The following is a 15533-nucleotide window of genomic DNA, read 5'->3' as shown; positions in this document are numbered from 1 at the left end:
TTGTAGTTGTGGTGCTCCTACATTTTAGCTGGTGCTTCTAACTTTTTGAAGCTGAAAATGTTATGCTCTGTTTGTACCATTTAAAACATTTGTCAAAGATTTTCAAAAATTGAATGGTTTGTACCATTAAAACAAGTTTCAAAGACCTCATTATGTCAAAAGATGGAAAATTTGAAAACATTCGTATTGACCCAAATGTAATATTACTTTTTCATTCTGCTTGCATAGACTGTTGTCTTTAGAAATTAGATTGATTGTGGTTATTTTACTCTATTGATTTCACTTGTTTTAAAAGGTAAGTCTGCACATACTGTAGTTTTGTGAAGGGAACAAAATAAATATTTTCTATAGCATTGAACCAAAGACAGACTCAAAAACGCAGTTTAAAATCGATAGTGTTCCTTTCGTCACGAACTACCTTGTAACCAATCACGCCAACGTGCGGGTGGGCTTTAGCATATCATTATCACTGTTTGAAAAGTAGTCAAGCCAAAGGCTCTTCATATTAATTACGTTATGTTTCTGACGTTGTAGAGAGCGATACCATTCTGATACAACGACTTGTAGACGAGCCTGTATAATTCACTCTTCCTCTTCTGAATCTGTTTCTGATTTACTCATATATGGCTGAATTAAACCAGTATTTCCACTTGCCATCGTGTAGCATTAACTCCAGTAAAGTTGACCTATTGGTATTCTGAGCTGGTGTGAATGGAGGCGGGGCTGATTTGCATGTTCATATATTGCTTATTAGTTTAAATATGTCATTTTGGTGATCAAAATGAGTTTTAAGGGATACAATTATTGACTACAGGGGCACTTTGATATTATAATATAATAGTTAATATTATAGTATATGCGTTAGTATAATGGAAACTTCAGATTACATTTCGAGATTTTCTCACACACTAGGGCCACATCCACACAAAGCCAGAGCTTTCCCTATCCAATCTTTTTTTCCCCTCGTCTCACGAAATATCTGCATACACACGAAACCACTGAAACCTGATGTAGTATAAATGCCAGACCAGTATGTGGCGTGTTAATTCTGCTCCAGAAATACACTAAAAAGGAGAAGAAGACTTGCGCGTGACGTGGTGTGATGACATCACAGTTTCACAAAATATACGGATTGGCTGTACACACGAAAACACAAGGGTGTCTGTTTCAGATTAATCCACTCTGGGTTTCAAAAAATATCGGTTTCAGGTTCCCAAAACGCTGGATCCGTCTGGGCGATGCGCTGATTACGTATACAGCTTTCGTGTGTACAGCCAATCCGTATATTTTGTGAAACTGTGATGTCATCATTAGGGGTGGGCGATATAGCCTCAAAATTATATCACGATATTTCAAGAATATTTGCGATAACTATATTTATGACGATATAGAAAAAAAAATATATGGAACAAAGTTTGATTGGTTATTGCGGCTGGTAGGCAGCAGCATTTATTAGTGCAAACAAAACCATAACATAACATTTTAGTTTAACAATAATGTAATAATGTAATTTATGCCATGGTCTGTCTGAATATTTGATTCTGATTGGCTGGAAGGTGTGCAATAAAATCGTTTAATGCACGGGTAGTTCCAAGTCAGATGAATCCTCGTTCTATATTAATGCGCGGTTTTCATTTCAGGTGTGTTTACACAGAGCACTGTAATCGGTTTAAAAGTCTGAAAGTCCGAATGAAAATGCTGCATATAAACACTGCTTTCATAAGGATACACTAATATTTCTGAAGTGTAAAACTTTTTTTTTTGTAACAAGTTATGAAGATAAATGTTGGAAAAATGACACCGACATCCCCTGGCTACGCCATCTCATCTGACAGCGTTTGTCCCAGGCACTTTCTACTTCAACTCAATTAATTTTTTTCTTACAGCAACACCAGATCGGTTTAGATAACGTCTCGTGTAAACTGTCCACAGAATCGTTCAATCGGAATGATTTTAATCGGAATGACATAAAAGTGTGCATGTAAACGTGACTATTGAAGCGCACGCGCATCACTCGCATTCAGAGAGCAGAGATCGCGCTGCACATTCATGAGCACAGAAACTATTAACACCGCCCCGTGACTTTTAGCAATAAAATAGCTAAGTTACTGGATCACTACATTATATTTCTCAGCAACGATGGGGTTACATTGTTTTTTTTCAGTAATAAACCCACATCTTCATTAAGAGAGACGCTGAACAGACGCAGTCACACAGGTACGAATCTTTCTCTCTCTCTCTCTCTCTCTCTCTCTCTCTCTCTCTGTCCGTCCGTCCGTCTTACGCACTACTTTATCTCTGTGTCTGATTCAAAGAAGGCAGAATGCTAAATCTAACAAGCCGTAACTGACGAAAATAACTGTCAATGTTACCCTTCCGGTCAAATATTGCGCTGCAAACATCAATAGCAGCTTTAAGTTGTCAATGTTTAGTCAGTTGTCAAGAGGGCTGACCTCTTGTAACCAAGTAGTTCCCTTTTTAGGTACTAAGTCGTTATCGGAGGCTGACATGCTGCTCTTCGTGTACACTCTGACAGGTGTTGTTGTTGTGCGCGCAAGGGAACGTAAATGCGCCATTCGCCATCGTGTCGCTATATCAATGATATCGCGATATGACACTTTTTTTATCATGTAAAAATGTATACCGGTATTATCGTGGACGGTATGATATGGCACACCCCTAGTCATCATACCACGTCCCGCACAGTAAAGACTAGAAGGGATACAGCTACGGGCACTGGGCATGTGCACATCAATATTGCGTCATTTAATTACTGTATTTGCATTATTGTAAGGGGAGGTTTAGGGTTGGGGGAGGTGTAGGCGTTAATAAAACACAATCTGCTAAGTAGAAAATGTATTTATTGTGAGATTTTGCCTCACTTCCGACTGTTGCTGTACCCCTTCCAGCCACAACTCTTCTTCTCCGTTTTTAGTGTGTTTCTGTGGCAGAATTATAGCGCCACATACTGGTCTGACATGTAAACTACATCGTTTTGAGTCGGTTTCAGTGGTTTCAAAAAGATTGGATAGGGAAAGCTCTGGCTTTGTGTGGATGTGGCCCAAGTTTTTATACATTTTATAAATATTTTCAAAAGGCAGACCCTCACAGTGGATCAGCATATTTATAGGTCCTTGGCACTATAAAGTCTAAAAACCCATGGATTGAACAATTGACCAGTGGTGTATTGAACCAAGCTGATTGGTTTCTTTCTCCAACGGCCCTGTTCTTTCACAGAGTTGGCCTCATTCAGAACAAATGTACCATTCTGTAACCTTTTCAGATGACTTTTAGTTGTTTGTGGCTTTTGTAGAAATGAGTCAAGCCAGGTGAATGGAACAGCGGGGTGTAAACAACAGCGTGGTACCCATGGGGCTCCGAATCTGGCGGCGTCTTAAAATGCCACTATGTAAAACAACGGCCCTACAGCTTTGAAAATAATGCAACACTATGTAGAATTCGACGCAACGCTGTGCGCAGAAATGTCATCGTCTCTGCGTTCTCATTACATATGTTATATAGCCTGCGGCTCTGCTCCGGTGGATCGCCGGACACCCCTGCCACTCAGCTCATTAGCATACTCTGCACACACACACGGGATGTCATGTTGCCAAGCAACAGCGCCACATCACACAGAGAATGTTTTGAGCTGTTTTTTTTTTTTTTTTGAGAATTGCACTCGTGGAAAAAGGTACAACACCTTCAGAGACCCGAGGAGCATCCAATTCAGAGCAAACGTGTCTTATTGGTTCGGTTTATATCATCCTTGCTTACATGCACACAAATGCACCTTAAAAGCTGAAACTGAGTGCAAATAAAAGCAGATGAATTTGCTGCAGCAAAGAAAATGTCTCATAATTGAGTCCCCTCTCTCCCCATTATCACTTTTATCATGGCCCTTTTGTGCAGCCTGAGATTAAAAGGTTTCTGAATGCATTTTAGAGCTCTTCCTGCCTGCTTTCAGTTTTTTTAATCATCGAAGCATGGAAACACAGAAGCCACTCGTGGTGAATCTAGGTTAAATCACGACGGAGATCTCGGACAACTTGTTAAAATGATTAACACATTTGCATTTGAACAATGTAATTTTGCGTTCGGCACAGATCAGAAGTGCTCTCAGAGATGTCTTTCTCACACAGTACTGAAGCTTCAGAATTGGACAGTTAATCAAGCTACATGTTTTTTTTTTTTAAATGTCATTTTCAATGAATGCTTGAGACATAGATTGTAAATCTTCCCCCCTCACTTTGTCTTGACTAAAAATAAACCCCTTAGTTTGTCATGTGAAGTCATTATGTCCTAACCAGGTGTGTTTATATAGCAAGACCGAAACTGCTCTGTAACATGCAATTTTAGCCAATCAGAAATATGTTGTTTAATGTGGATCTGAATTTGAATTTTGCACAATGCTAGTTATGATCTAGATTTTTTTTTCTGTTATTAATCACGGCTGTTGTATATATTAAAGAAGCACTATGTAACTTTTCCGTCGCCTGTTCAAAACAAAGGCGTAGCTTGATGACGCCAAGTTTTAGCGCAGAATCTTGGGACATGGTCTTCACCTCGGACTTTTATTACTATTTTATTATTTTATTATGAATTTATTATGCGCCACTTCCGCTTTTCCGGTCATGAGTATGAGGTAACGCAGCTCTGTTTATCATATTAGATACATCTGAGTGTGTTGAAAATTTAAGTTATGGCGTTACTCTGTGCATTCGCTTACTACCCGAAACCCGAAGTTTAAAAGTACGATTAAAAACGATACAGACCCTATCAGGCTATGGCAGACGTGTCATTCAACCTATTGTAAGTCGATGTATCATCACAAGAGTCTTGAAAATATATTATGAAGGTTGAAAAGGTACCTGGTGCTGCTTTAAAGATAATGCTGTAAACTATATAGGGAGCCCTTACTTGCACATTATTACTAAAGGTTAACAACAGAGCCCAAACTATGAGCCTATATTCAGCTGATATTCATGTTTAGATACAGGATAATCAACACTCAAATAACACATTGTGTGCAAACATGTAAACTTCACATAAGGCAGTTTTTGCATTAACTCTTAAATCCAATTATAAAATTGTTTTTTTTTCTCCAATACGTTGTTGAAATATAATCATTTATACACAGTGACTGTCATTTTCGTGACAGATTTATCTAAACATACATTATATAATCAAGACATCACTAACAGGTTAAGTAGAATTTATATATATATATAAAGGCTAATATTGTGCATATATTTAATGAAAGAGTTGATTTCTCTAGTGAATAAACAGCTGTGGACACTGAATGCCTTCTGACTCTGAGGTAGGCTAAATGATGCTGCGTGACATTGTTCACAAGCTGTTTGACGTCTTTCCGCGGTTGAAACACTGATTGAGCGATTACACGACATATACGTTTCAGTTAGTGTTATCCTCAACATAACTTAAGATAATAATTAATGTTTATTCTTCTGGAAGAGATGATCGCGTTCACTCGCGCGCACCGCGGTCGTGGCCACTTGAATCGACACGCCTATACAGTGATCAGTCGTCACATTTAAGAGCGTCAAAACGGCATTTATCGTTTGAATTTCGTGATAAAATGGACTGAATACTTAAAGGGTTAGTTCACCCAAAAATGAAAATTCTGTCATTAATTACTTACCCTCATGTCGTTCGACACCCGTCAGACCTCCGTTCATCTTCGGAACAGAAATGAAGATATTTTAGTTGAAATCTGATGGCTCTGAAAGGCCTCCATTGGCACAGTGGCACGGTTCACTCTCAAGACCCTTAAAAGGTACTAAAGACATCGTTACAAAGTCCATCTCACTACAGTGGTTCTAAAACTTTATGAATCGGCGATAATAGTTTTTGTGCGCAAAAAAAACCTAAATAACGACTTACATAGTGATGACTATTTCAAAACACGGCATCATGAAGCTAAGAAGCGTTATGAATCAGTGAGTCGATTCAGCGGTTTGAATCGCCAAATTTCAGCAGTTTGGCGGTTTGACACGCGATCCGAATCATGAATCGACTCACTGATTCATAACGCTTCGAAGCTTCATGATGCCTTGTTTTGAAATCGTCATCACTATGTAAGTCGTTATTTAGGGTTTTTTTGTGCACAAAAACTATTATCGCCGATTCATAAAGTTATTGTAGAACCACTGTAGTGAGATGGACTTCGTGACGACGTCTTTAGTACCTTTTAAGGGTCTTGAAAGTGAACGGTTCATTGTGTCAATGGAGGCCTTTCAGAGCCATCAGATTTCAACTAAAATATCTTCATTTCTGTTCCGAAGATGAACGGAGGTCTTACGGGTGTTGAACGACATGAGGGTAAGTAATTAATGACAGAATTTTCATTTTTGGGTGAACTAACCCTTTAATATATTCGAGTGGGAACAAGGATTGAAGTGTCTTCCGCGCTTAAAACAAGCCGACTGTTAACTGTTAAAGATTGCATTCGGAACCGTTCGGTACACACACGCACCGAACCGAAAGCCCTGTACCGAAACGGTTCGGTACGAATACGTGTACCGTTACACCCCTAGTAGGAGGTGAAATGGAAGTAGTGATCTAAATTTTGGGGTGGCACCCGGGGTGGCCAGTCAGATGTCTGGTCACCCCTCTGGCTCCGCCACTGTATACGCCCCCTACTGCTGATTGGCTACAAGTGTGCTGCGGCGCTCGATACGATCCACTTTCAACAGTGTTTCTCAAAAATCGCTTACTGTTTCCAGTAAAAGCTTTCAGTGTGAATATAGCATCTCGGCATAATCGCAGCCCTCCAGAATTTAATTTACTCTCTTGTGCTTTTGATTTCCTGCAAATAAACAGTTGGTTTCAGATGTGCCCCCTCCCCCTTTTTTTCTCATGGTGTTTTTCTCACGTGTCATGAATAAACTCTTCATTGGTAACCTACCCATGATATCACTATCAGACTGCAGGCAGTGCAATTGAGATCGACATCTAGGACTTACCCAGCTGGTTACACATGCAGTTCAGTTGTGTCTTAGAAAATAGCACAAACTCAGGTATTCCCAGTCTCCAGCAGTGATGCTGAGGAAGAAGTGCCTGCGAATCTCTTTATCTCTTTCTTTAAGATTCATTCTGACAGTTCTGCAGGGCCATTTGATTTCCCGGAGGAATACATGAAAGGATTGCAAATAATATAGGAAGTCAAATGGTAAAATTTTAAGATGATTCATTCGGAAATTTGCATACAAAACATGGCACACAAAAAATAATTCTGTCAACAATGTTCAAATGTTTTACATTTGCGTCATTTTGGATGTGATAAACAGATGAGGCGAGATGAATGTGTGTTTGGGTGGGTAGGATTGTGAGGACAGAGACACATCCAGCTTGAGTCACGAATATACACACACGCATATACACAAAGCTCCCTCTTCATAACCTCACATACTCACGACTCTCTGAAAAATAGTGCATGAAACACTTTTCACATATCCATTGATTTCTCAGATGAAGACATCGGTCATTTACTCACACTGGTGAGTGTTTCTTTCTTCTGTTCAACATAAAAGAAGATCGTTTTCTAAAGTGTACTGGTTGCTTTTTTACAAAGAATGGACACTTTCAAGCTTCAAAAATGATACAAAAGCACCATAAAAGTATCATAAAACTACCATAAACAGGCTATTCAGCCAATTTTCAGCCAATTTCAGTCTGTTTCTGACACGTTCACATGTTATGCAGACAATGTTTATGGTTCTTGACCACCACAGGCTTCATTCAGTTATAATATTGAAAAAAAATATTTTTCATATATTCACTTTTGTGTTCCACAAAAGAAAAAAATCCATATGCAATGACATGCGGGTGAGTAAATGAAGACATAATTTTCAAATTTTGAGTGAATTATTCCTTTAAACATAAACCGTAAGTTCAAAACAGTTTTTGCTGTCACTATAAGGCAGTTGTCAAATGTGGTTCAACTGAGGTCAGCAGCATTGAGAAATGCATTATAATACTATAACAATCAATAGCGGTTCACTTCCACAAAGTAAAATGGATTGCTTTCATATCAGTTATGAAATATTCTGTTCCAGAAGTGGTTTTTCAAGTGGTTTCTTGAAGCACAGCAGAGTTTAAAAGTCGGCATAAGATGATAAATGCATGATATAGAACTTATTTTGAACAATTCATCCATGCAGCAGGTTTCATTTTCAGAAAAACATGTAACATGCAGTGTTTAATCAAAATGTCATAACTGGACCTTCCTGTGAAAATGACACAATTGTGCTCAAAATTTTACATACATCTTGCAGAATCTGCAAAATGTAAATTATTTAAAAAAAATAAGAGTGATCATACAAAATGCTTATTTTTTTATTTAGTACTTCCCTACTAGATTTTTTACATAAAATATGTTTACATATATTCCACAAGACAAAAAAAAAAAAAAAGCTTTATAAAAATAACCCTGTTCAAAAGTTTACACGCCCTTGATTCTTAATACTGTGTCGTTCCCTGGATGACCCACACCTGTTCTGTTTTGTTTTGTGATGGTTGTTCTTGAGTCTCTTGTTTGTCCTGATCAGTTAAACTGCCCAATGTTCTTCAGAAAAACCCTTCAGGTCCTGCAAATTCTTCAGTTTTCCATCATCTTTTATATATTCGAACCCTTTCCAGCAGTGACTGTATGGGTTCAAATACGCAAAAAGTTTTTTATATTACTTATAGCAGGTCCAATATATTTTGATTTGCTAGTAGGGGTGGGCGATATTACCAACATCTTATATATCGCTATCGTGAAATAAAAACTATCGTAATATATCAAAATATAGTTATTTATAAATTAATTATAAGGTTTTTATGATATAAAACATTTTGATTCAACTCATTTTTCATAATTATCACTATTTTCAATATCATTTAAAAAACTAATACTAGTCTAAATAAAACTCTCAAGCTTACTGAAGACAAAGAAAACAAAATATATTAGAACAGACAAATGAAATAGACCTACCTGAAAAACTGCAAGCACTAGAAATGCTACATAAAATGTATAAAGTAATCAAATGTATAAAAAAAACAATGCATAGTCTTCACTTTTGTAAATTAAATATAAATATATTCTTATTAAAGCTACAAAAGTGATTCAGTCAAGATCAGTGAGATATTTTCTTTATTTGGTTTTTGATTAGCATTAATAATGACAGCAGGTACATTTGGATGCTGTGACTTTAATTCTGACGGCTCAGATCCATTATACTGCGTTGTTCTTTCTCAATTTTTCAGTTATTTCTCAGTTGTTTCCATTCACTTAAGACACAAATGACTCTGTTTACTTGCAATGACATGGTCTCTTTGACACATATCTAAGTGCATTTAACTGTTCAAGCCCAATTAGGCAGCAAAAACACTCAGTTAAGGTCTCACGCTCTATAAGCAGCAGCTTCATGTTGCACGTCTCTCAGACAGCGCTGAGAACCAGTCTCTCAGAGAACGCACATATACAGAAATTAGTTGTCTTTTTCTGCTAATAGCACTTTACTCACCCCCATCTCATTCAAGATGTTCATGTCTTTCTTTCTTCAGTCGAAAAGAGATTCAGTTTTTTGAGGAAAACATTCCAGGATTTTTCTCCACATCGTAGACTTCAATGCTAACCAAAATGTTGAAGGTCCAAATCAAGGCATTTTCGAAGGGCTTCAGAGGCTCTGCACGATCCCAGACGAGGAATAGGGTCTTATCTAGCAAAACGATCGGTCATTTAACCTAAATTGCTCATCTTGCTCTGCGACGTGCCATAGATTGCGCAATCATGTCGGAAAGGTCACGGTAGACGTAGGCGGAAGTAGCGCCCCAAGGGAACATGCGAGGACTAATACAAATGCCCTTTACCAAAAAACACTCTTCAACTTCAAAATTGTCCGACATCGTTTATACCTTTTTTTTGCTAAAAGACATTTGTATTAGTCTTTGCACAAGCACTTTGTAAACACGTGGGCGGTACTTCTGCCTACGTCTAGCGTGACCTTTCCGACGTGATTACGCAATCCGTGGCGAGCCGCAGAGCAGCGCAAGATGAGCAATTTAAGTTAAAAAGTATATTCATTTTTATTTTATTTTTTAAATGACCGATCGTTTCACTAGATAAGACCTTGTTCCTCGCCTGGGATCGTGCAGAGCCTCTGAAGCCCTTTGAAACTGCATTGATTTGGACCTTCAACATTTTGGTTGCCATGGAAGTCTATAATGTGAAGAAAAATCCTGGAATCCTCAAAAAACGTAATTTCTTTTCGTCTGAAGAAAGAAAGACATGAACATCTCGGATGAGATCGGGGTGAGTAAAATATCAGGAAATTTTCATTTTGAAGTGAACTAATCCTTTAAAAACGCATGCAAACGATAAGCTTTCGTGACTGCACAGCACAGAAATGTCACGTGAGCATAACCGCTATCAGGATCCTCTCATTGGGATTCTTAGGACATTGGGATCTTTCATAAGAATATGCAGAGCTTGGCGGTGCTACACACAGCCAAGAACAGCTTCTTTTTCCTCATTACCTTACTCTAATGTAGTGTTCACACTGAACGCGAATAATTAGCGCAAAGTTGGACGCTTGAACATTTTGAGTTTACTCGCTTCATTCGCGCGTGACAATCACTTCACCACAGACGCGAATTCGCGTCATGGGAGTGGCTTCTGCCAGCCGGCTCGTCTCGTTGAGAAATGGCTGACATGGGCTGTGTTTACATGTCTTTTTTGTTAAAATCTACTGTTAATGTGTGACGACTATCTAGTTTTAAGACTTTTTCAGGCGATAATGTAGTTGTTTAAAGCTCAAATCTGTGGTTTATTTATAACAAGAGCGCCTATTTGAACATTTTATCTGCCGTTTTCGGAGTTGTGAGCTCCAGTGGATCAGCAGCGCTCCGCGCTCGTTAACCCCGGCGAGAGTAGCCTTTCCTCGGCTAGTCCTTCTGACGTCTGCCGCTGTCTCTGATGTCTCTGTGGTGTGTCTCGAGCTATAATTCGTCTTGTGTATATGTAACGGGCGATCTTTGGTCTCATGGATCTATAATTTGTTCCCTGGCAAATCGTTTAGGCTGAGGGCAAAGTGAAGTTTCATTACTTTTTTATTTTTAGGCTATAATTTTGTTACAGTTGTAGCCGACTAGCACTGACTTTGAATGTTTGACTGAATTGTTTGCTTTATTTCATGTATAGCTTATTATACCTTTTACTTATACTTTTGTATTATTGATCATGCGTAAACTTGCATTTAAAAAAAAGAGACTGGGTTGTGTTTTGTGTCATTTAATGTTATCACAGTGATAATCATATTGTCTGAACCAGATATTAATACAGATTTTCTCCTCATTGTTGTCACTACTAGAGCAAGCTCCTGATTGGTTAACGCGGCGCGAATATCCGCCGAAGTTCAGCGTGAATCACACGTCAAATGCTCAATTCGCGCGAATCGCACTGCAGAATGTCTATTTGCGTCTTTGCAGTGACTTAACATGTAAATCACGCGCACAAATCGCATCATCCGCGTCCGGTGTGAACGCACCATAACTGGCCAACCTCATTACCAAATAAGCTTTGCTGAAATGTGAATGTGGGCATTAATGTATTCATCTGTCTGATATAGTTGCAGAAGTTCTGAACAAACTGTTTTTGTAGCTTTATTTCAGTAAATTGTCTTTTTAAAGTTGCAGCATGTTTTCAGAAGATCATTTTCAAGCACAATTTGATTTCTCCTTATATTTTGTTTTCACTAAAATGGTCCTGGTTATAGTGCAGAAGTCAAATCTGTCTAGTCGAACAAAACCGTTCACTGTAGGCAGCATTGTTCTTGCGAATTCATGTGGGGACTTGGAGATTAAAGGTCTGTGGCCCTTACACACACGACTCCAGTGCCACCATGCATCTCCCAGCATGCCCTGCTAATGAGAGGCTAATTAATTTAAAATCCTGTCCTCGGCAGAACTTCAGCCTTTTATGTCATTCCCAAAGTTGACTGCCTCGCCAAGTTCACAGATTAAACGTGTTCTTTTATCTAAATAAAGACTATAAATGTGAGAAGACGCATGAAATGAATGGCCCTTCCACTAAGAACAACAAACATCCAATTGAATCGATTGAATATGCTGATTTAATTGAGGTTTATCCTCGTCCGGCTTTGTCCATTTATTAAATTACCTCGAAGACTAAAGGCCACCATCTGCGAGCGGATCAATTTTGTCTTCAGTCTGCTCTCTTTGTCTTTACTCATTTCCCAAACATCCCCTGTGTTCCGACATATGAATGAGAAATGAGTAACGGTCTCACTGAAGTTAACGCCCAGGCTCTGGGTTTTACACTTTCCTCAATTGAAACATATCGACCTGTTTTACTCTAACCATTCCTAGAGTTTCTGAGGACAAAATAGACAGATGTATCGGTTTTAAAAGCAAACAGGCTTTTTTGGCCCAGCTAAGAATGCATTTAAGAGTTTCTCCTAAATAAATCTCCGCGTAATGGGAGGCATTTGTGACATACAGTAGCGCTGAATGCGCTGATGGCACCGTCAGATGCAGCGGCAATAAGGCAATAAATGAACCTGCAAAACTCTTGAGACGGCGAAATGGCCGAGTTGACAATGAGCTTGTTAGCTTCACTGTCTGTTGTCGCCTCTCGTTTAGTCGGATCAAAATGACGCGCCGTTGTTTATCTGAAGAGCCTATATCAGAGGGGTTTCCATAGTTACTTGTGCGGCTGTAAAAGTGAAGAGATCAGCTGCTTGTGTGGAACTAATGAAAAGTGCTCTCAGAGACTGCTGAATTATGCATGTGGAGAAATACAGTTTGAAAAGTTTTTTTTAGACCAACTTTAGCTCTATTATAGTTTTGTTTGATGTGTTCTTTAATCCTAATAATTTTCTCTCTCTTTCAGTTTCTCTGCAGGTCGATATTACACCTGCACAGAGCGAGATCAGTGTTGGAGAGTCTCGGTTCTTTTTGTGCGAAGGTAAGTTTTCATATTGACCAGGAACCTTTTGGCCCTCATTACAGTGCTTTGAGGAGTGTCTGCAATTCATTCAGCTCCTATACAGCAAAGCTTTATTTTACAGATAATTTCAGCCTTGGTTATGCCGTATGTCATTGGTTTTTGTAAGCAAGGAGCAAGTTCTTTTTCAAATGAAGTCCGGGCGAGGCGAGTGGCAGGCAACCAGGATACATCTCGTTGGCATTCAAACCAATTATGCTCTTTGCCTACCAAACTGTGATGGGTCTGTTTATCCATCTGTATTGCATATTACTGTCAATCTTTCTTTCTCTCCTGCTGTCATTTAACCAAAAGCATTAACGCTGCTCATTTTCTGCTTTATGAGCAAATGTGTTTCATTCAGGGAAGGCTGATTTAGTTTAGAACAGGTCAAACTAGGAAAGGGGTTGTCATGGGTTTGTGAATATTTGCAGAGAAAAGGTTAAAAAAAAAAAGGTGTAATTTTGTTGAATTTGAACATTCTAACAGTTTCATTCTTAAAGGTAGGGTAGGTAAGATTTGGTTAAAAAACTTTTTTTCTTTATATATCAATACATAATTAAAATGTAAGTTCTTTGAAAAAGAAAGTATAAAAATTGAGTGTCTGTAGACCTCTCACGACTGTTTTAAAGACAGCTCATTATTTCCATTCACTCCACCTTCTGGGCTCTTTCCAAAGCCACACCCCCAAAACACATGAACGCGCTACGCCGACCACGATCAGCTCAGCTGGAAGACGCATTATTTACCTGAGACTAGCGGAGAAGAAGTGCATGTAGTGACATCATGTCAGAATCACATGTAATAAAAATCTAATTTTATCATTATGAATATAAACAAATAAGATGTCTTTTAGTACTCACTATCAAGCTAGAATAACGATACTGGTAAAGTTTAAAATACACACACAACACAGTGTCTACGACACACACAGTAAACATTGGTAGAGTATATAAAAACAAACCAAGGGCCGAAATAAACGTGCAGGTAAAGTTCCCGGTGAACATGGTAGAAGAGTTTAGACAGAGGGTAGTAGCTAAAGCTAATATAGTTCTAAAAAAAGTTCCTGGATGCGGTGTACTAGTTTTTACACATGCATTTTGTTATCTAAAGTTACATTTTGCGAAATTCAACACGACAGCGATCAACTTGAGCTAAGCATATTGAGTATTTATCATCTCTACTAATGGTTCGCTAAGTGTATAACATTGTAACTTTATTTTGTGCCTTTAATGAAATAATCAAAAATACAGTAAAATAGTAATACATTGAAATATAATTGCAGTTTAAAAGAACTGCTTTCTATTTTAATGTAAAAAAAATGACAAATGTAATTTAATCCTGTGGTGGGAAAACTGCATTTTAAGCAGGTACTCTCTTTCATCCCTTTTCCACCGGGTGCTAGTTCAGAGCCAGTGCTAGTGCCAGTTCGGAGTTGGTTCGACTGATGAGCTTTCTAAGAACCGGTTTGCCGTTCCACATGCTAGAGAGCCACCACAGAGCAAGGCCTTACGTCATGTCTCATCTTTCTCAGCAAAGCTAGCGAGGCAGCGGGAAATGCAAACACTGAAAACGCACCTAATTTGATGTCATACGGCGATCGATCTGCACAGCATCGATGCATCTCGAACAAGCCTTCCATCACCAATGGCGAACGTTGCGTTACTATTGATGCATATGGCTTTATGATCCTACATCGGCATCAAAACACCGCAAATCCAACGCATTCGTGCAGCTCACCGTGATTTTTTATATATAGACGGAGAAGCTGCTATTTCAAAAATGGCAGTCACAAGTTTGTGTTCGTCTTGTTGATCAAGGTAACTTCGCCCCCAGCCCCTGACACAAGCGGTTCTTACTTCTAGACCAGCAATGTTTTGATGCTACTTAAGAACCACTTTTTCTGTTTCGGAGCTGGTGCTTTGGGTGTGGAAAGACAAAGAACCCATTTGAAACTAGGCTCTGGCTCGAACTAGCACCAGCACTGCCTTGGTGGAAAAGGGGTATTTTGATTTGAATTTTAAAAAGAGAGCGAGAGAGAGCACTAATACAAACACTTTTTTTTTTTTTTAATGTAAGTATTTTTCTTTGGAGCTTGTACTTGCCCACTGCTGCCTTATCTGGGGTCTTATCTCTGTTTACTGGAGCTTTTTAAGACAACATTCTCTGTAAAACGGCTTTGGAACAATATTTATTGTGGAATTTGAATTTGAATGGATAATGTTTCTCAACAGATTTCTACTGATAGTGGGTTGCAAAAACCAAACAAATAAACTTAATACTAAATAAATATTGTCCTAAATATTTATTTATTTTGCCTATTGAGTAAAAGAAACATACCCCTGGTTTCCCAGACAAGGCTTAAGCCTAGTCCCAGACTAAAGTGTGAGCTGTTTAAACTGAAAGAAACTTGCACTGCCTCTTAAAATACATCAGTGCCATTGTTTTGTCTCAAGATGCACACCAGTTTTTTTTCTATGGCGTGTTTATAAAAGCTACTAAAATGCCCTGTCTGTGAAACCAGGCC

At 38.6% G+C, this 15533-nt stretch overlaps 1 protein-coding gene across 10 annotated transcripts in view; it reads left to right on the top strand.

Annotated features, from left to right (window-relative positions):
- The window catches only part of ncam1b (neural cell adhesion molecule 1b), a 159028-nt gene that overhangs the window by 52489 nt on the left and 91006 nt on the right, over window positions 1-15533 (top strand). For all 10 annotated transcript variants that reach the window (XM_079822619.1, XM_079822627.1, XM_079822626.1 and 7 more), the window contains exon 2: window positions 12914-12988. In XM_079822619.1, the coding sequence (XP_079678745.1) occupies window positions 12914-12988 (75 nt within the window). The remainder of the gene's footprint in view (window positions 1-12913; window positions 12989-15533) is intronic.

This window comes from Gobio gobio (assembly GCF_949357685.1).
Source record: "Gobio gobio genome assembly, chromosome: 8".
Classification (NCBI taxonomy): Eukaryota; Metazoa; Chordata; class Actinopteri; order Cypriniformes; family Gobionidae; genus Gobio; species Gobio gobio.
The sequence above is the reverse complement of the archived record's forward strand: the minus strand, read 5'-3'. Positions and strand labels throughout refer to the sequence as shown.